At 38.0% G+C, this 15640-nt stretch overlaps 1 protein-coding gene across 6 annotated transcripts in view; it reads left to right on the top strand.

The window, feature by feature from the left end:
- The window catches only part of LAMA2 (laminin subunit alpha 2), a 557898-nt gene that overhangs the window by 136395 nt on the left and 405863 nt on the right, over positions 1 to 15640 (top strand). For all 6 annotated transcript variants that reach the window (XM_060753336.2, XM_060753340.2, XM_060753339.2 and 3 more), the window contains exon 2: positions 12547 to 12717. In XM_060753336.2, coding sequence (XP_060609319.2) covers positions 12547 to 12717 — 171 coding nt within the window. The remainder of the gene's footprint in view (positions 1 to 12546; positions 12718 to 15640) is intronic.

The following is a 15640-nucleotide window of genomic DNA, read 5'->3' as shown; positions in this document are numbered from 1 at the left end:
TTTATACCAAGGGAAGATTTCCCACTCTTTAGTGGTAGTTGCTTTGCAGCAATCACTGTGCTTTGCTTACTCGCTTTAGAGAGCTGTGAGGACAGGACCTTGCTAGGGAAGTAAAGTGTTGTTGTTGTTGTTGTTGTTGTTGTTGTTGTGTGCCTTTGTTTTTGATTAAGGAAAACCCTATGGCAACACATTTACAGGTCTTCCTGGCCAGATTTGTTCAGAGGAGATTTGCCAGCGTCTTAAAGATAGGAATTGCCCAAGGTCACCCAGATGGTTTCCATGGCTAAGCAGGCATTGAAACTCTACTTGCTGGAGACAAAACCTAGAGATTTATAGAACAGCCTTATCTCTGTTGATGTGGCCCCTTATGTGCAGGCAAGGGAGACAGGACTACATTCCTGCTGTCCCTTTCATGTAATTGTTTCTCGTGTGATTTGTGCCTCAATGGGCAGTTAAAGAAAATGAAGGAAAAGAAATAAAGCTAACCCAGAGACTATATATTGGCTGTTTGGCTTCCTGGTTTATGGTTTGGTGTCTGTGATTTCATATTAAAACTTGAATGCACTGCAGATGTTATCTGGTATAAAATGGGCACTTGGCTTCAAATGCCCTTTCCAATAAGCAGAACTTCAAGTCTCTTTGTTCCTTCCTTTAGTATATATAAGCTTGACTATTCTAATATGATATGGAACAAGTCTTCAGTCTTTGCTGGAGGATATGTAAATGATTCCATTCAGTAATATCATTCAGCATACTTAAATCTGATATAAATGATATCGAGCTAGAATTTGGAAGCTCCCGCCCAGGAGAGAGGAGCCCTCAGACCCACCAAAGAGAATCCGGAACCTTGGCAAGTGAAGAGGAAGGAACCCGGAATTTTCCCTGAATTTTCCCTGAATTTTCCCAAATAAATCTCACCAAGGTTGAAGAAAAGCCACTGAGTTGTTTATTGAGATCCAGCTGGAAAGGATGTCAAACCGCGATAGTTCGTCAGGAGAGACATGAAAGCAGTACATTTTGGTACATTTTTATAGAAAAACAGAGCTGTCAAAGTTGAAATTTCCCACCTCCCACCCCTCAGCCAGCTTCTTTCTGATTGGTTGTTGTCATCAGCTGGGGAGGAGGCGTGACCAGCTGGGCTGCACCTCCACCAATCAGAAAGCCATCACCGTTTCCAGCCTGCAGCCAATGAGAGTGGAGGAGGCGGTCCTTGGGTAGAACAATGAAAAGAATGTCCAGATTATTGAATTAGGCCGATTTAAGCTGTCCAAACGGCCGGACATAAATCTATGAAAAGATTCCTCAAAACCCGGTGTAGTCTCTTGAAAGGATGAAATATGCAGATGTGGCAGGCATGATTGAGAAATGACTGGCCCCCTCCAGCAGTCTTGCTCCGAGACAGGGGTGGACCAGGGTATTATCATGCAATTAGTCCTTTGTTTGGATCCTGAGTTAATAGGGAAATGCCTTGGGAAAAGGGTTACCCAAGGTTGTTGATATGCTGGAGATCTCAAACAGTGGCTTCCTTATATTTTCATATATAGACATACGCACAGGGGTCAGGGAGATACATAAGGAATAATAAGACATAAAGGGAATTTCATATACCCATCCCACCCACCAGAGTCCAAAAGGGAAAAAAGGTCCATAAGCATAAAATCATAACATCCCTTGATCATGAGAAGGGAGTCCATAGGGCTTGGGGGAAAGTTCCATAAAGTTTGCAAAGTTCCTTGAAAGTTTGAGAAAGTTGTCCAAAGTTGTAAAATCCAGAAAAGGCAAGTGGGAAAAGATGTCCCAGTGTCCACGGAGTCCGTATAATCATCCACCAACACTGAAGATCAAAATCTGGGGGAGAACTACAGATCCCTTCACACCAAGGACCAAGGTGGCCCACCAACATCTTAGGGGTTCCATGGGTTGACTGTGAAAGTTCCCAGAGATCAGCAGGCTCCTTGGACATCCACAAAATGGTGGCAGCAAGGCAGCATCTTCAGAAAAACATCTAGATTCCAGGACATGATTTTTGGGGCAAAAAAGGTTATTCCCAGGGCAGAAAGGACAGCGGAACGAAACCGAGATAGCCATTAGCCTTAGAATTCTCCCAGGAGAAGATTGGCACTGTTTTTGAAGCGATCCGTTAACTCACGGATACGGGTCCCCGAGGGGTTTCCACATCCACGATTTAAGGGAACGCAGTTTCAGCCTCCCTGGGATGCGAGAATCACATCCCAGGAGGGCTGGCAGCCATCTGCCACCAGGGAGAGGAAAGATTTATTGAAAGGAAAGTTTGAGGCAGTAAAAGGACACAAAGTAACACCATGGAGAGGGAAAAGTTACAATTAATTGATACATTTTATTGGGGGTATTAGTTACAATATTAGGAAGGGGGGAAAGCAAAGAAATGAGGAGGCTTCTGAGTTGCAGTTGCTGCTGTGGCCACGTTCATGCAGTTGGCCCAAGCGGGGCATTGTGGAACTGTGGAACTCCCTGCTGCAGGTCAGATCAGCTTGAAAGCAGGGAGCTCTGCGTTCGGTCTCATAACTCTTAACACTAATTGACTCCAGTCAATGGGCTCTTTCTTGCATCCCACCAAATGTCTGTCTTTTAATGACTGCAGCTCTACTCATTACTATCATATGACATATATCTATTATTGCTGCAATTACTCACCCTAGTTCACTCTCTAGATCAAGTCAGAATTCTGTTTTTGGTTTTGTTTTTTTCACTTAATATAGCTCAAATGATTTATACTTCCTCACAAGCTCATGAACTGTGAGCGTACTGGAAGTCACATTTACTGTTAACACTACTGCAAGGCAAAACAAGGCTGGTTAACCCATCTTTTTGTGTATGGACAGCTCAAAAGGAGAGGCACACAGAAACATTTGTTTCCTAAGGTAGGAACAAAACAGAATAATCTCATGAAAACATGAAATTAAATTTTCTTTATCTAAGAAATCCCAACCATAAATGTGGATTGTGGATCACTGTCGATTTCTTCATCCTTTTTGGCTGTTTATATATTAATAGGCACAAACCTAGGCTCATCCTAATGTTACCTTTAAACAAGAAAAGAAATAAGTACTTGAAATTTAAGCCCTTGAAAGACAAATAAAATTTCACCCAGAGAGGTGTTAGCGGGCATGGCAATAATCCATGAATATTAAAGTAAGAATTGAAGGATATCAAACTGGCATTACAGTGTTTTCAAGCCAGATGTCTGCTGGCATTTATAGCAGGAACTTTACTGTTCACCAAGATGCATAATTTTGTGTGTGCACTAATTCTCAGCCATGGTATGCAGCCATCACTTTTTTGACAGCCATCTGCTTTGAGCTCTCCATTCATCCTCAACATGAACTAGGATTGAAGAGCAAACAGTTTTGGAAGGGAGAATAGCATTAGCTACAACATGAAATTCTTATATAATGTTATGTCTTCAAAGAAATGATCAAACCATTCTTTAGAGATAAACTAGTTGTGGGTTGCCCTTAGCAATTTGTAATAGCACAGCTTTAGAGCATTGATATGGATAATAGGCAATACCTTTTGTGAACTGCTTTGGTCCCTATTTTGGGAAAAAGGTAACATTTAAACAAAATTAATTAAAATTAATACTATTTACAGAAACTCGGCATAATGAGGTGATTTGAATGTTGTGTTAGGATTCCAGGAGACCAGAGTTTGAATACCACTCAGCAATGGAAAATACGAATGCAATAACCACAGTGAAAACTTTAATATAATATTGGTAGCACCAATAACTCAGGATTGTTGTTGCTGCTGTTTTTGTGTGCCTTCAAGTCATTTCTGACTAATGACAATTCTAAGGCAAACTTATCAGAAATATTTCTTGGCAAGATTTCTTCAGAGGGGGCTTCCCTTTGCTTTCCTCTGAGATTAAGAAATGCTGATTTGCCAAAGGTCACCGAATTGATTATTTATGATATAGTCTCCTTAGGAATTCCATAAGTTGGAAACATAAGCTCAAAACAACAGCAGCAGCAAGAACAAGAACAGATTATACAACATCCAAAGATGTTTGTGAAAATAAAAGCGAAAGAGGGGAAATTGTTTATGCAGTAAAACAAAGGAAGTAACCTATTGTCTTCTAATGTTGATAGAGTGAAAATCCTATCACCCCTGATTACAGTATTAGCCATGATGTTAGGAATCTAGCGGCATCTCTAGAGCAAGCCTACACAACCTATGCCCCTCCAGCTGTTTTGGCTTCCAACTCCCAGAAGTCTTAGCTAGCTTGTATAATGACCAGGAATTCTTGTAGTTGGAGGCCAAAACAGTTAGAGGGCCAGAGGTTGTGCAGACCTGATCTAGAGAGTCAAAGGTTTTCCATCTCTAATTGAAAGGCTACTGTATACCTGTAATGGTAGTCAAAGCTAAAATTTCTCCAAATTCCACCCTTTTTTTGTCATAAAGGACACAATATATTTTTCCCTCTAAAATATACTATGTTATCAATCTCCTTCCTGCCCTCAAAGCATTTAAACATGTACATTGAGTAAGCCTGTTTGTGACACTTGCAGATTTGATAAACATTCCTTCCATGTGTGTTTTCCATCTCCATTGTGTTGCAGAATTTTCAGTATCCCTTGACAACCCCTAGCTCCAGGTTTCAAAGGGACACTTGGGCAAGTCATTCTGAGTGAATCACTTATCTCAGTGTAAGTCCCCATCTCTTTGGATGGCCCCAAATGAGGCTTTTATCATGGCACCTTCACTCACTGATTTTTCCAGGGATTCCAAAGATGGTCTTCTTTTTGTCATAAGCACCCCTTTGCTTCTTCCCTCCACATTTTTTCTTTCTTGTTTCCATTGAAAATCCAATAAGAAACAAAATCTGCATTGCTTTATTTATACATTTATTTATTTGTTTGTTTGTTTATTTATTTATTTTCTCCACTGCTTTATCCATAGAAGTTTATAGGAGATCTAGATGTTGCCATCTTCTTCTTGATAGCCCTCCTATATCTTTTCATGGTTTTTTCCATCTTTTTATATTCTCTTAAAATCTGATGAGGAAAAAGACAACTTAATATCTGCCCAATGTCCTTTGACAGTCACAAATAAGAGTGTCCTACCTTTCCCTTCCTCAGACTGAGAGAGAATGACTTTCCTAGGGCCACTCAGTGGTTTACGTGGCTGAGCAGGAATTCAAATGCTAATTTCCACAGTTGTAGTTGAACCTTCAAACCACTACATCAAGCTGACTCACCAACCTTGTATATAGTTGACTTGGAGTAATACTGGTGGAGACCTAATAAACAGGTATTGTGAAAATGCTAGTCTATGAGGATAATAGTAGGCTCATACTTTTTTGCAATCATAATGTACACATCAAGGAAAAGGTATATATTGAAACAAAGTGGAGAATATAGTTTGAGAGAAGTTCCTAGACAGAAAGACAGAGTAAAAAATGGGTTTAGAGTAGAAAAATAAATAAATAAAAAGATTGGTAAGAGAAAGAAGCTGCAACACAACAAAAATACATTAGCTCTTTCTTAAACAAGAAAAGATAACAGAGCTATTTAATGCTGTAGGAGCAGTTGATCCATGCAGTGAACATGAACTGAAGGTCTGTGGTATTGGATTTTGTTTGCCTCTGGACAAATGGTTGTTAACATCATATTTTCCAGTCTGGAAGTACTGCTGTGTCTGGACAGTGATTTCTCCAAATAGAACTTATTTTCTAGTTGTATAAAGTGTTCTTTTACATTGTGGATTGAGTGCATTAAGCTGTTCCCTGTCGTGCACAGCTGGAAATTATTCTTTGCTGCAACATTGTATTTTGTTTTGCCCCAGCATTTTTGTATGCCTTCTCACTGTGTTCCCACATGCTAGCATAGCTTAGTACTACAACACACAAGTAGCTCTTTTTTAATTCACTTTTTAAAAGTATGTTTCTTAGAACAACTGCAACTGCCAGGTTTTTAGGGCTTTTAGTCTGTTAATACAAATTCAGTGACATTTTAAAGTTCCCCCACAAACCTTGCAGAAGAATTCAGAAATGTTAAGATGAAATTTAAACAGAATATTTTCTTTCTTTGAAGCGGCAAGGGCTGTTTTCAGTGGGGAACCAAGGGAGATAATTGTACCAAATAGCAATGTGTTTGAGGAAATGGGAAATATTACTCAGAAAAAAAATGTTGAAGCTGTTATATTCATTTTGTAATAAACTGTAACATGCATTACAGATAGCCTATTTGAAAACTTCAGTACACCCGCTCATTACATTTTAATTTACCACACATAGAGATTAGCTTTATAGCCTTTAGCTTGAAAGTAGTCAACATGTTACTCACCAAAATCACTGGCTTCAAATTGTGTCTTCCACTAAGTATTTGATACAATCAAAGTATTTGATACAATTTGATACAATACAATGGGCAGATATTAAGTTGTCTTTTGCTGTATAGCTAAAAGGACAGATTTTAAGCATCTGGCAGGTCACAATAGGTAGGCAACATTCATTTTGTTCGGTCACAAATTCTTCTGGCCAGATTTAAACATCTCCAATGTTTCAAATCTTCAGGCCAAAATCTGTTATGTCCTTTGTTTACAACTTCACATATTTTGTGAGCTTTATTTATTTACTTATTTATTGTGTCAGAAGCAAGTTGAGGGTACAGTTAAAATGCATTTGAAAACCCAAACAAAGTTTTAAAAACTTGGCATTATGCTAAATGTCCTTTGACCAGAAGATGGCCACTTGGAGTACCTCTAGTGTTGCTGTGAGAAGGTCCTCCATTGTGTATGTGTCAGGACTCAGGTTGCATTGTAGTAGGTGGTCTATGGTTTGCTCTTCTCTGCACTCGTATGTTGTGTACTCCACTTCGTAGCCCCATTTCTTAAGGTTAGTTCTGCATTTCGTGGTGCCAGAGCACAGCCTATTTAGCCCCTTCCAGGTCAGTTTAATAGCAAAATAATAGAACCAAATAGGACAGAATGAAAAGGAGGGGGAGTTGACAGGTTACAGTAGATAATTTAAAAGATAAATCATTCAGGTGTATTTTGTTTGTTTTATAATGGGTTGAAACATGGTCTCTTCTTCTGTGAAGGGAAAGGCTCCTTTCATTTGCAGAGCAAACTGAAATCTAGCAAATGGTTTTTCTGAGAAGAGGGGCATGAAGAAGGCATTTAAAAAATCAATTTCTTCTTTGCTGTGTGCTATCTCCAACATTGTCCTGAAGAGCTCTCATTTCTAACAATAAGTTATTTAGGGGGCTGCAGATGAAGGAAGGACTTGACAAAAATATTGTCTTCCTTGAGTGGAATTCCATTGGAATTCAAATACAAATCCAACTAAATTATGTATAATCCAACTCTACAATGAACACATACCTATAGAATATTAACAAGAATGTTTAAAATGTCTCAGTAGGGCAAGAATGCTTTATATCATTGTTGTATATACAATATGTATTTGTGTGTCTACGCATGGGAAAGAAGGAGGTATGTAACCAAAGAATAGTCATATCACAAATGTATTAAATGTAATTATCTATGTATATTCTATACTTAAATACAATCTATAATAAGAAACGAACAAAATACATAGTGTGACATGTTCATTATACCACAATAGTTGTTATATACAAAATTAAATGTGACTGCTCAGCTTTAGTTGTGAGAATAATGATCATGCAACTAATATGTAGTTATACAATCCAGTCTAAATATCAAAGTAGATGTCTACATAGCTGAGACAAAGACACAGGGATGTGGAGAGAAGAAAGCAAGGGACATTTGTATCATCCTATGTAGAGCCTTTTTCATTCATATGGTGCCAGCTGCACTTGCCCTCTTTGTGTAGGGCCAGGTGAAGCAGGTGGATAGGAAGTTCCTATGCAGAATGCTGAATTTCTAGTGACCAGAAGCAGACAGGAATTAATGGCTGCCAATTGTTCCTTCATCCCATTGGTAACAAACTAAGATCTAAGCTCATGGTAAGAGAGCTCATCCACCTTCTGCTGCTTTTGTGCTGTGCTTGCCTTCTTGCTCATGTATGCCAGCAGGAGGTTGAATATGACAAGATTCCTTCTCTCCAAAACACTGGGACATTGACAGCTTCTCTTTAATAAAACATCTAACAATAGTTGCTTGTGTTTTTGCTGGTAACGTGTTATATTATGGGGTCAAATTTTGTTCTCAGTTAATGACATCATGTTGGCACAGTTGGGAACACTGTTTTCTTCTCTGTGATTTTTGGAATCTGTTTCATAAACATACAACAGGCTATATGTACATGTGTGTATTTGTAAAATGGTGTCAAATATAACATAGCCTACAAGAGCATGTAATTTACCCAGCAAAATGTTGAAGTACCATACTGTTTTCATTGGAACCTCATTCATTGTGCAAATAATATTAAAAATGCTCTTTCAACCTTTTAAGTTTCATTGCCTCACTGGTTGTGGAGCATCAGTTTAAAAAAGAGATAATACATATTTCCTCCAGAATAGGTATAGGATAGTTGCATTTGCTCATGAGTGGACCTGTGGTGGAGTATAGAGTGTTGCAGAAATGCTGTTTCTGAAGACAAAATTTTGAAAAGAAAAATCTGTGCTGCCTAGATAACAACTAAAGATGAAGAAGATTTTTTTAAAATAAATGATACTCAATTCATACTGCAAATGGACAAAATTAAAATGAAGTAGTTCATATTACAAATCAGGAAATTCTGAAATTTGGCAGCAAGACTAATACTTTACTAAATGAACCAAAGCTATCCAGTAATTACTGAATAGACAGCTGTCTCATCTTACACATTAAAGTAGTAAATCATGTCTCTAGCCAAGAAGTAACCAATTTTATAGGACAAACTAAAAAAAATAATAAATCAAAATTCTGAAGAGAAACTCATACTGCTTTATTCCAAGTGAGCTGAATATGTTTTGTTTTTACCTTGTAGCTGCATCCATCGTTACAAAAATGTATCACCATAAAGATTTATTTTGATGGTATTAATTTTCCTTCTTTTGGCTTGCATATTTGTTTAGTCCATAAAGTTATATATACTTATATAAACATTTAATATCCACAGTTATACATTATATTTGCTTAAGTAGATAGTGAACTGGGTCAGAGCGTGATTTAGATCTGCTGTTTTGGGTTCAGTAAAAGCCATTTGGATAATTTTAATTGTAATTAGAAAGCATAGAAAAATCTACAAATAGCAGGGTGGTGTCTTAGTAGAAGTAATTGTTTTATTTAAGCTAAGGGTGAATGTCTCTTGTGATAGGTGTACGGTTCAGATACATCACCTTAAAAATTGATGTTTTTGTAACCCCATTGGCCTACTTCATGAACATGCTTAGGTACTTAGATTTAAATTATAAACCAAATACTCTTGATGAAATTGATGCAAATTTAGAGGAAAAGGTGACATAACATTTGTTTTGATTTGGATGTTGCACTTCTAATATCTGCAATGGCTGAAAAACATATACTCATACTCATCCCAAATAGACTGCTGGCAGTCTTTACAAGTTCTAGTGAGTATACCAGGTTTTTCAGCTCTACTCCAACTTTTCCCCACATTAGCAAAATTGGGGGATACTCCAAAGTTTTCTGGGACTTAAGAGCAGCCAGATTGTGTCCAATTCAGCCCAATCTGCTGTCCAGATGGACAGCACTGCCATCACCCTTTCTCCATGTTATTCAGCACAAGGCAAAAGGATAAATTGTTGCTATGTTGCTGGTGCAACCACTCCTAGCCATAGATCTTCATCCAACCATCTGGCTGCCATGGGTTACTTCTGATGATGTCAGATCAGGGTTCCCATGTGATCACTAAGGAGGTGGCAAGACCACAAGCACTGCCTTCTTGCTGATCTCATGAGTACCCTGTTCTGACATTAGAAGAGGTGGTGTTCAGGAAGTCAGATGGATATCTGTTGCAAACTAGGAGTGTTGGTGGCAACATGGAGATGGGGTAGATACAGTTCTGGGCCATCTGGACACCAGCCCCAGATTCATCTCATACATGCTGGATCCAGGGCTGTTCTGGGACAGATTTATAGTGGGCTAATACGCTGGATCTAGATGAGCCCTAGGTAACATAGCTTTTCATCCTAAATATAAATAAATTTACCTCACCTTAATGTTTGAGCAAACTCAGAGTTACCATTATGAAGCATGAGTATTTTTAAAATCTTACTATGGTGGAAATATCTGCCAGAGGACAGAATAGTTGGAAAGGAATTGATTTTAAGTGGAAAAACAGCTGGCAGGAAAATCCTTTACTGTTAATGATGGATTCCCAGGGTTTCTTTAAATGAAAAGAAAAGCACTTGGAGAGTGTTATGTGTATCTGCATATAGTATCTAGTTGCTCCCACAAGACTAAAATAAAGTAACCTCCAAGAAAAAATATTTGAGAGGATAGAGTGAAGGGAAAATATATGACGAAATACATATTAGTGTGTGGTATATGTATGCTCCCTGGCTTTTTCCCCTTGTCATTTTATATTTCTCTAATATATTTTCCCCATAGCATTTTATGTTTTAAATTATTTTCTGCCTAATCATATTATGTAGTTATACCTTGATCCCATTAGATAAAACTATATGTTCTATAACTGAAGACAGGAAACTTGTCTTCATATTATGCTTAAATAATTTCTAGCTTTTATGTTATTCATACTCCAGTGCAACAAACATAATAATGAGGTTGGAAGTTAATCTGAAGGTGCCACCAGTGATTCATTTACACTTTCAATGTGTGTGCACATGTATCTTCATGTTGCCTGTTGATTTATGGTGATCCAATGAATCTCATAGGGTTTTTTTAATGCAAGAAATCCTCAAGAGGTGGTTTTGCTAGTGCCTTCCTCTGAAATACAGCATATAGAACCTGGTATTTGTCTCAATACTAATCAGGTCTGACCCTGCTTAGTGTCTAAGATCAGACTGGCATTGTAGCCTTATGTATCCAGAAGATTGCCATAAATATATCTAAATGATTTGTGGTGCAGGATCAGAAACCCAAGTGGCAACAATATAGAATTTGAAATACAATAAAAATTAGGATATAATCTGTAAAGATGTAAGCTGCAATTCAACAGTTCCTGCTATTGACTGACTGGTTGTACAAATTGAACAAGTTAGCAGCTAATTGGACGGCTTGATTAGGTGATATGTTTAACATGGCTTTTAAAGGCAGCACTGGTGTCACTAACTTAAAGTGTCAGAGGATAACTGTACCATGACCAAAAGGGTCAGTAATTAAATGACACACAGGTTAATTGCAGGGACAGGAGGGAGAGAGAGACTGGAGAGATGGCAGATCAGGAGGAAGGAATAATGCTGCATTAATTCTTTAAGGAGAAGAAGAAAGGCCTCCAGAAATCTGTTACTTTCAAACCCATCCTTGACAATTTTATCTGAGGTTATGTATTGTGCCTATTGAAGTCTAGAATTAGGGATAGGCGGTAAGCCAGATGTAACATTGCAGTGCAGCTTTCATGCAAAAACACAAAATCCAGCTGTCTACACACACACAAACACACAGAGATTGAGATTGCAGTGACAACTCCTAATATGTGATTCAGTGTTTTCTTGAGATTTGGAGATCCCCACCCCACTTCCAACAAATATACTTTTAAGTGGAGAATGTGATGAATATTACCAAGACTGTGTCTACATGGGCCAAATAAAACAGACTCATCTTACAACCACTTCAAAGAGTCCACATTATGTATGGCTGGTTCACAGAAGAAGCACTGCTTCAAGCTGTTAATCCAGAATAAGGGGAATTTATTCCAGGGATTCCTTTATTTGATTCTGGTATTTTTGAGGTGTAAGCAGCTGGGTTGAGCTAGTGTAAACAGAACCATTGCTATGTAACTGGCTAGAAGCATCTCCCTCACTGAGCCTTGCTGGCAACAACATTTTTGCTGTTTATATGGCTGGGCACCTTATTGTGACATCAGAAGCAACATCACTAGCAAGGCTCAAGTGGGGTGCTCCCTTTTGGTTGGAAAAATGCTAGCAGTGGTGGTCCCAGCAAGTCATCTTGGCACTAAAAGGGTGCCAGGAATGTTCTTGTGCAGCATCTGGGGCAACTCAGGATCACAGTACTCCTGATTGGATAAGTGCAGATGTTGCCCAAAATATAGTTCTTAAGTTTTGTTTTGTTTTCAACTTAATGATGCCCACAAATGTATTCAAACAAAGTGAATATTTTAAAAATGCAATAGAATATTTAAAATGTTTTAAAACAACAGGCTGCCATCACAAATCCATGAAAAGATGATTTCCGTCAACCACCAATGTGCATTGACAGAGGTGGGAAAGAAAAAAAAAATCATACTCTGAGGGTATTAATCCTAAAGATAAAATTCACCAAGGTTCTGCTGCCATGCTTTTCCCTTTTCCCTGTTAGTTACCCAAATTCCTTGAATTAACTCACATCACAGAATCAAAATTAGTATAATATGAATGTGCACTATTAATTGTAGCAAAGCACTTCTATATGTAATGTATTATGACACATCAGCATCATTTTTTATTTTTATTTGTTTAGGTTTGTTTCCAGCAGTGCTGAACTTGGCTTCTAATGCCCTCATCACCACAAATGCTACATGTGGTACAAAAGGTCCTGAAATGTACTGCAAGTTAGTGGAACATGTACCTGGCCAACCAGTGAGAAATCCTCAATGTCGGATCTGTGACCAGCATAGCAGATTTCCAAACTGTAAGTGTAAAATGTTTGTTACACTTTAACTTCATTTGTGTGTGCTTGTGGCTAATCATTTTTCTCTTGGCTGCAACTGACATAGGAGAAAATATTGATATAGTCTAGCTGCCAGCTTTAAGGTAGGTGTGTGTGTGTTGGGGGGTGGGGGTGGGGATTAGTTGTACTCAGGCATGTGGGGAAAGGGTTAAAGAGCTCTCACATGATCTACTCCTAAGCCTGCCCTGACCGCAGCATAGCTAATATTTAAATAATGAAAATAGGAGTGGCAACATGCTGAAATATATTTTAAATTGTGTAGTTTCACTCTTGTACTGATTGGAATGTTTCATCATCTTTGATGTAAAATAGTTATTGGCTGCCAAGAGCCACATTCCACTGGAACTAATATGTCATACCTTTATTATACGTTGGGTGGAGCTGAAGCCAGGCATGGAGGAAAATAAGCAAGCTTGCCATTTTCACAGCCACCCCTTTCCCTATTTCTCCACTCAGTGGAATCCTGGGAAAGGGACAAACATAATCCTGGAATCTAATTGGTTGCAAACAGCTTTAGAAATGAGTCCAAGAGCCAAATAAGATGAAGCTGAGAGCCATGGTTTAGCCACTCTAAAAGAAGAATAAATAAAGTGTTGCACTCGTTGTATCTTTACATAAGGAGAGCCCGGTGGCGCAATGGGTTAAATCCTTGTGCCGGTAGGACTGTTGACAGATAGGTCAGCTGTTTGAGTTTGGGGAGAATGGTTTGAGCTCTCTCTGTCAGCTCCAGCTGGGGACATGAGATGGTAAAACAAACATCCGCATGTCCTCCGGGCAACATCCTTGCAGACAGCCAATTCTCTTGCACCACAAGCAACTTGCAGTTTCTCAAGTTGCTCCTGACATGAAGAAAAAAAATATTTACATAGTAAAACAGAAGTTAGACATGGTATAAATACTGAACCCATGAGATTTCTGGACTCTGTATGCAGAGAATAGTAAACCATGCTGACATGATGGACTTCTGACCCAAGAATATTATGCAGTCAAGCTGGAGGACCTAGAAAATGCCTAGAAATAATATATTTTGTCAGATGTAGGTAAATTAGACCATGCACACCAGTCCTGTGTATACAGGGATCATATTGTATCATTTATGTCATTTTTTCTTTTATTGAAGTGCACATGATTCTCTGTCTCCCTCTCCATTTTCATTTATCACTGTTTTCTATGGAGAGTAGAGATCTTCTTTAGAACAGATGTCTACCTTTTTGAGTGATGTCCTTGCATTTTCCTTAGAAGTACTCTTCTAGGTTTATCAGGAACTCTCATTTAATTCATATTAATAGTAAAAACAAAGAATACATATGTTTGCATGTTAAAATTACACAGATATCCCAGGACTGTTAATGCTCCTTTCTTGGTCCATATCTAGCAATGGGCTAAGTTGATAAATATGATTATGGGCCTTCCTCCTAATCAGGTAAGGGGAATCTACTCATCAAATAGGTTTTCAGCATATTAATTTTTTCTTCTTGGATATGCTGCAATCATTCTGACCTTTTTCTGAGTAACTTTCAAAGCTTGACATTTTCCCAGCCCTTTTCAAGTTTTCCCAACATGGAGCCAGTAACATTACTTGCCATAACTCAAAAAACAATATATCATATTTTTTTTGCTCTGGAAAACTCAAAGAAGAATAATATGATTGCTTGTGGTTTTATATTCATCAGTACCTCTAACAAGTCTATGTTGTGGAGAAGTTACTTACAATTCCTAGAATCCCAATAGCCAAGCAGGCTGGAGAACTTTGAAAGTTGTAATCTGAAAAAATAATATTTTTCAAGTTCTGCTGAAATCTGAGGGCTTTAAAATCTTTATGGCCCACTCTACAAACTGCACCCGTTAGGTTCTGCAACATCACTGTGCATTGCAATTTGTCTGTCTAATCTGCAATGCAGCTAGACATTGAAATACATTGTCTTTCATTAGAAACCATCTCAATTTAAGGTCTGCAAAATGTTCATTAGGTAACATGAACTGTTTTATTTACCCAAAGATAGTGCTTTAATTAGAGTGCCATGAAATGTAACCAGACTTTAAATGGCCCCCTTGGAATTTGTGGACCTGGTGCGCCTCCCCTTAATTGCTGTGTAGAAGGAAATGAACACACACTCCTTGGTTAATCATATGTGAGCACAAATTAAAGACCACACTTTGATGAGTTGCCTGTATGAGCAAACTCCCTCGTCATTCATTAGGCTGATCTGTGTGTGAAGCCTGCAATACTATCCATTTGAACAGCCTGTGGATAGTATATTTTGTCTCTTTCCTTTTAAAAATAAGAGAATGGATTCCAGCAATTAATCAGTGGTTTCAAATTAATTAAGATTAAACTTCTGTAATGGGATTACAGTTAATTGTACATTCATCTTTCATCCCTCCTTTTCATGTCTAGCCCTCATATCAATTTGACTTGAGAAGGCTGATAGCAAAATTTCCAATTAGGCAACTTCTATCACTATCACCTTGGAAACCTGGGTTTGATTTACCACTGATTTCCACCCCTAAGATACTTTTAAGCTCATTTCTGAAAAAAAGATCAGACACGGTATAAAAAGATCATAGACAACCTAGTGCAAAGGTTCTTCTTTCTCCAGCCTTTAGTATCTTTTTAAAAATACAAAAATGAATCCAATAATAACTCACTTTTCTCCTTGGTTTTATAACATGCCATTGAGAATGCTTCCTAGTGCTGTTGAATCATTTGATGTTTATGTATGGTTTATAAAAAAAATTGCCATTTTAAGCTTTGCACCCTCATACCTTCTCAAAAAAGTGGTTTAATTGCACTTTCAATTTCCTTTTAATTGTGCTTTTAGGCATTCTACTTTTTTTCAGTAATGAGTCAGGATTCCTTTCCTTCTATTAAACATGGATATGA

Source organism: Anolis sagrei, chromosome 1 (genome assembly GCF_037176765.1).
Source record: "Anolis sagrei isolate rAnoSag1 chromosome 1, rAnoSag1.mat, whole genome shotgun sequence".
Classification (NCBI taxonomy): Eukaryota; Metazoa; Chordata; class Lepidosauria; order Squamata; family Dactyloidae; genus Anolis; species Anolis sagrei.
This window is presented reverse-complemented; position numbering and strand designations above follow the sequence as displayed.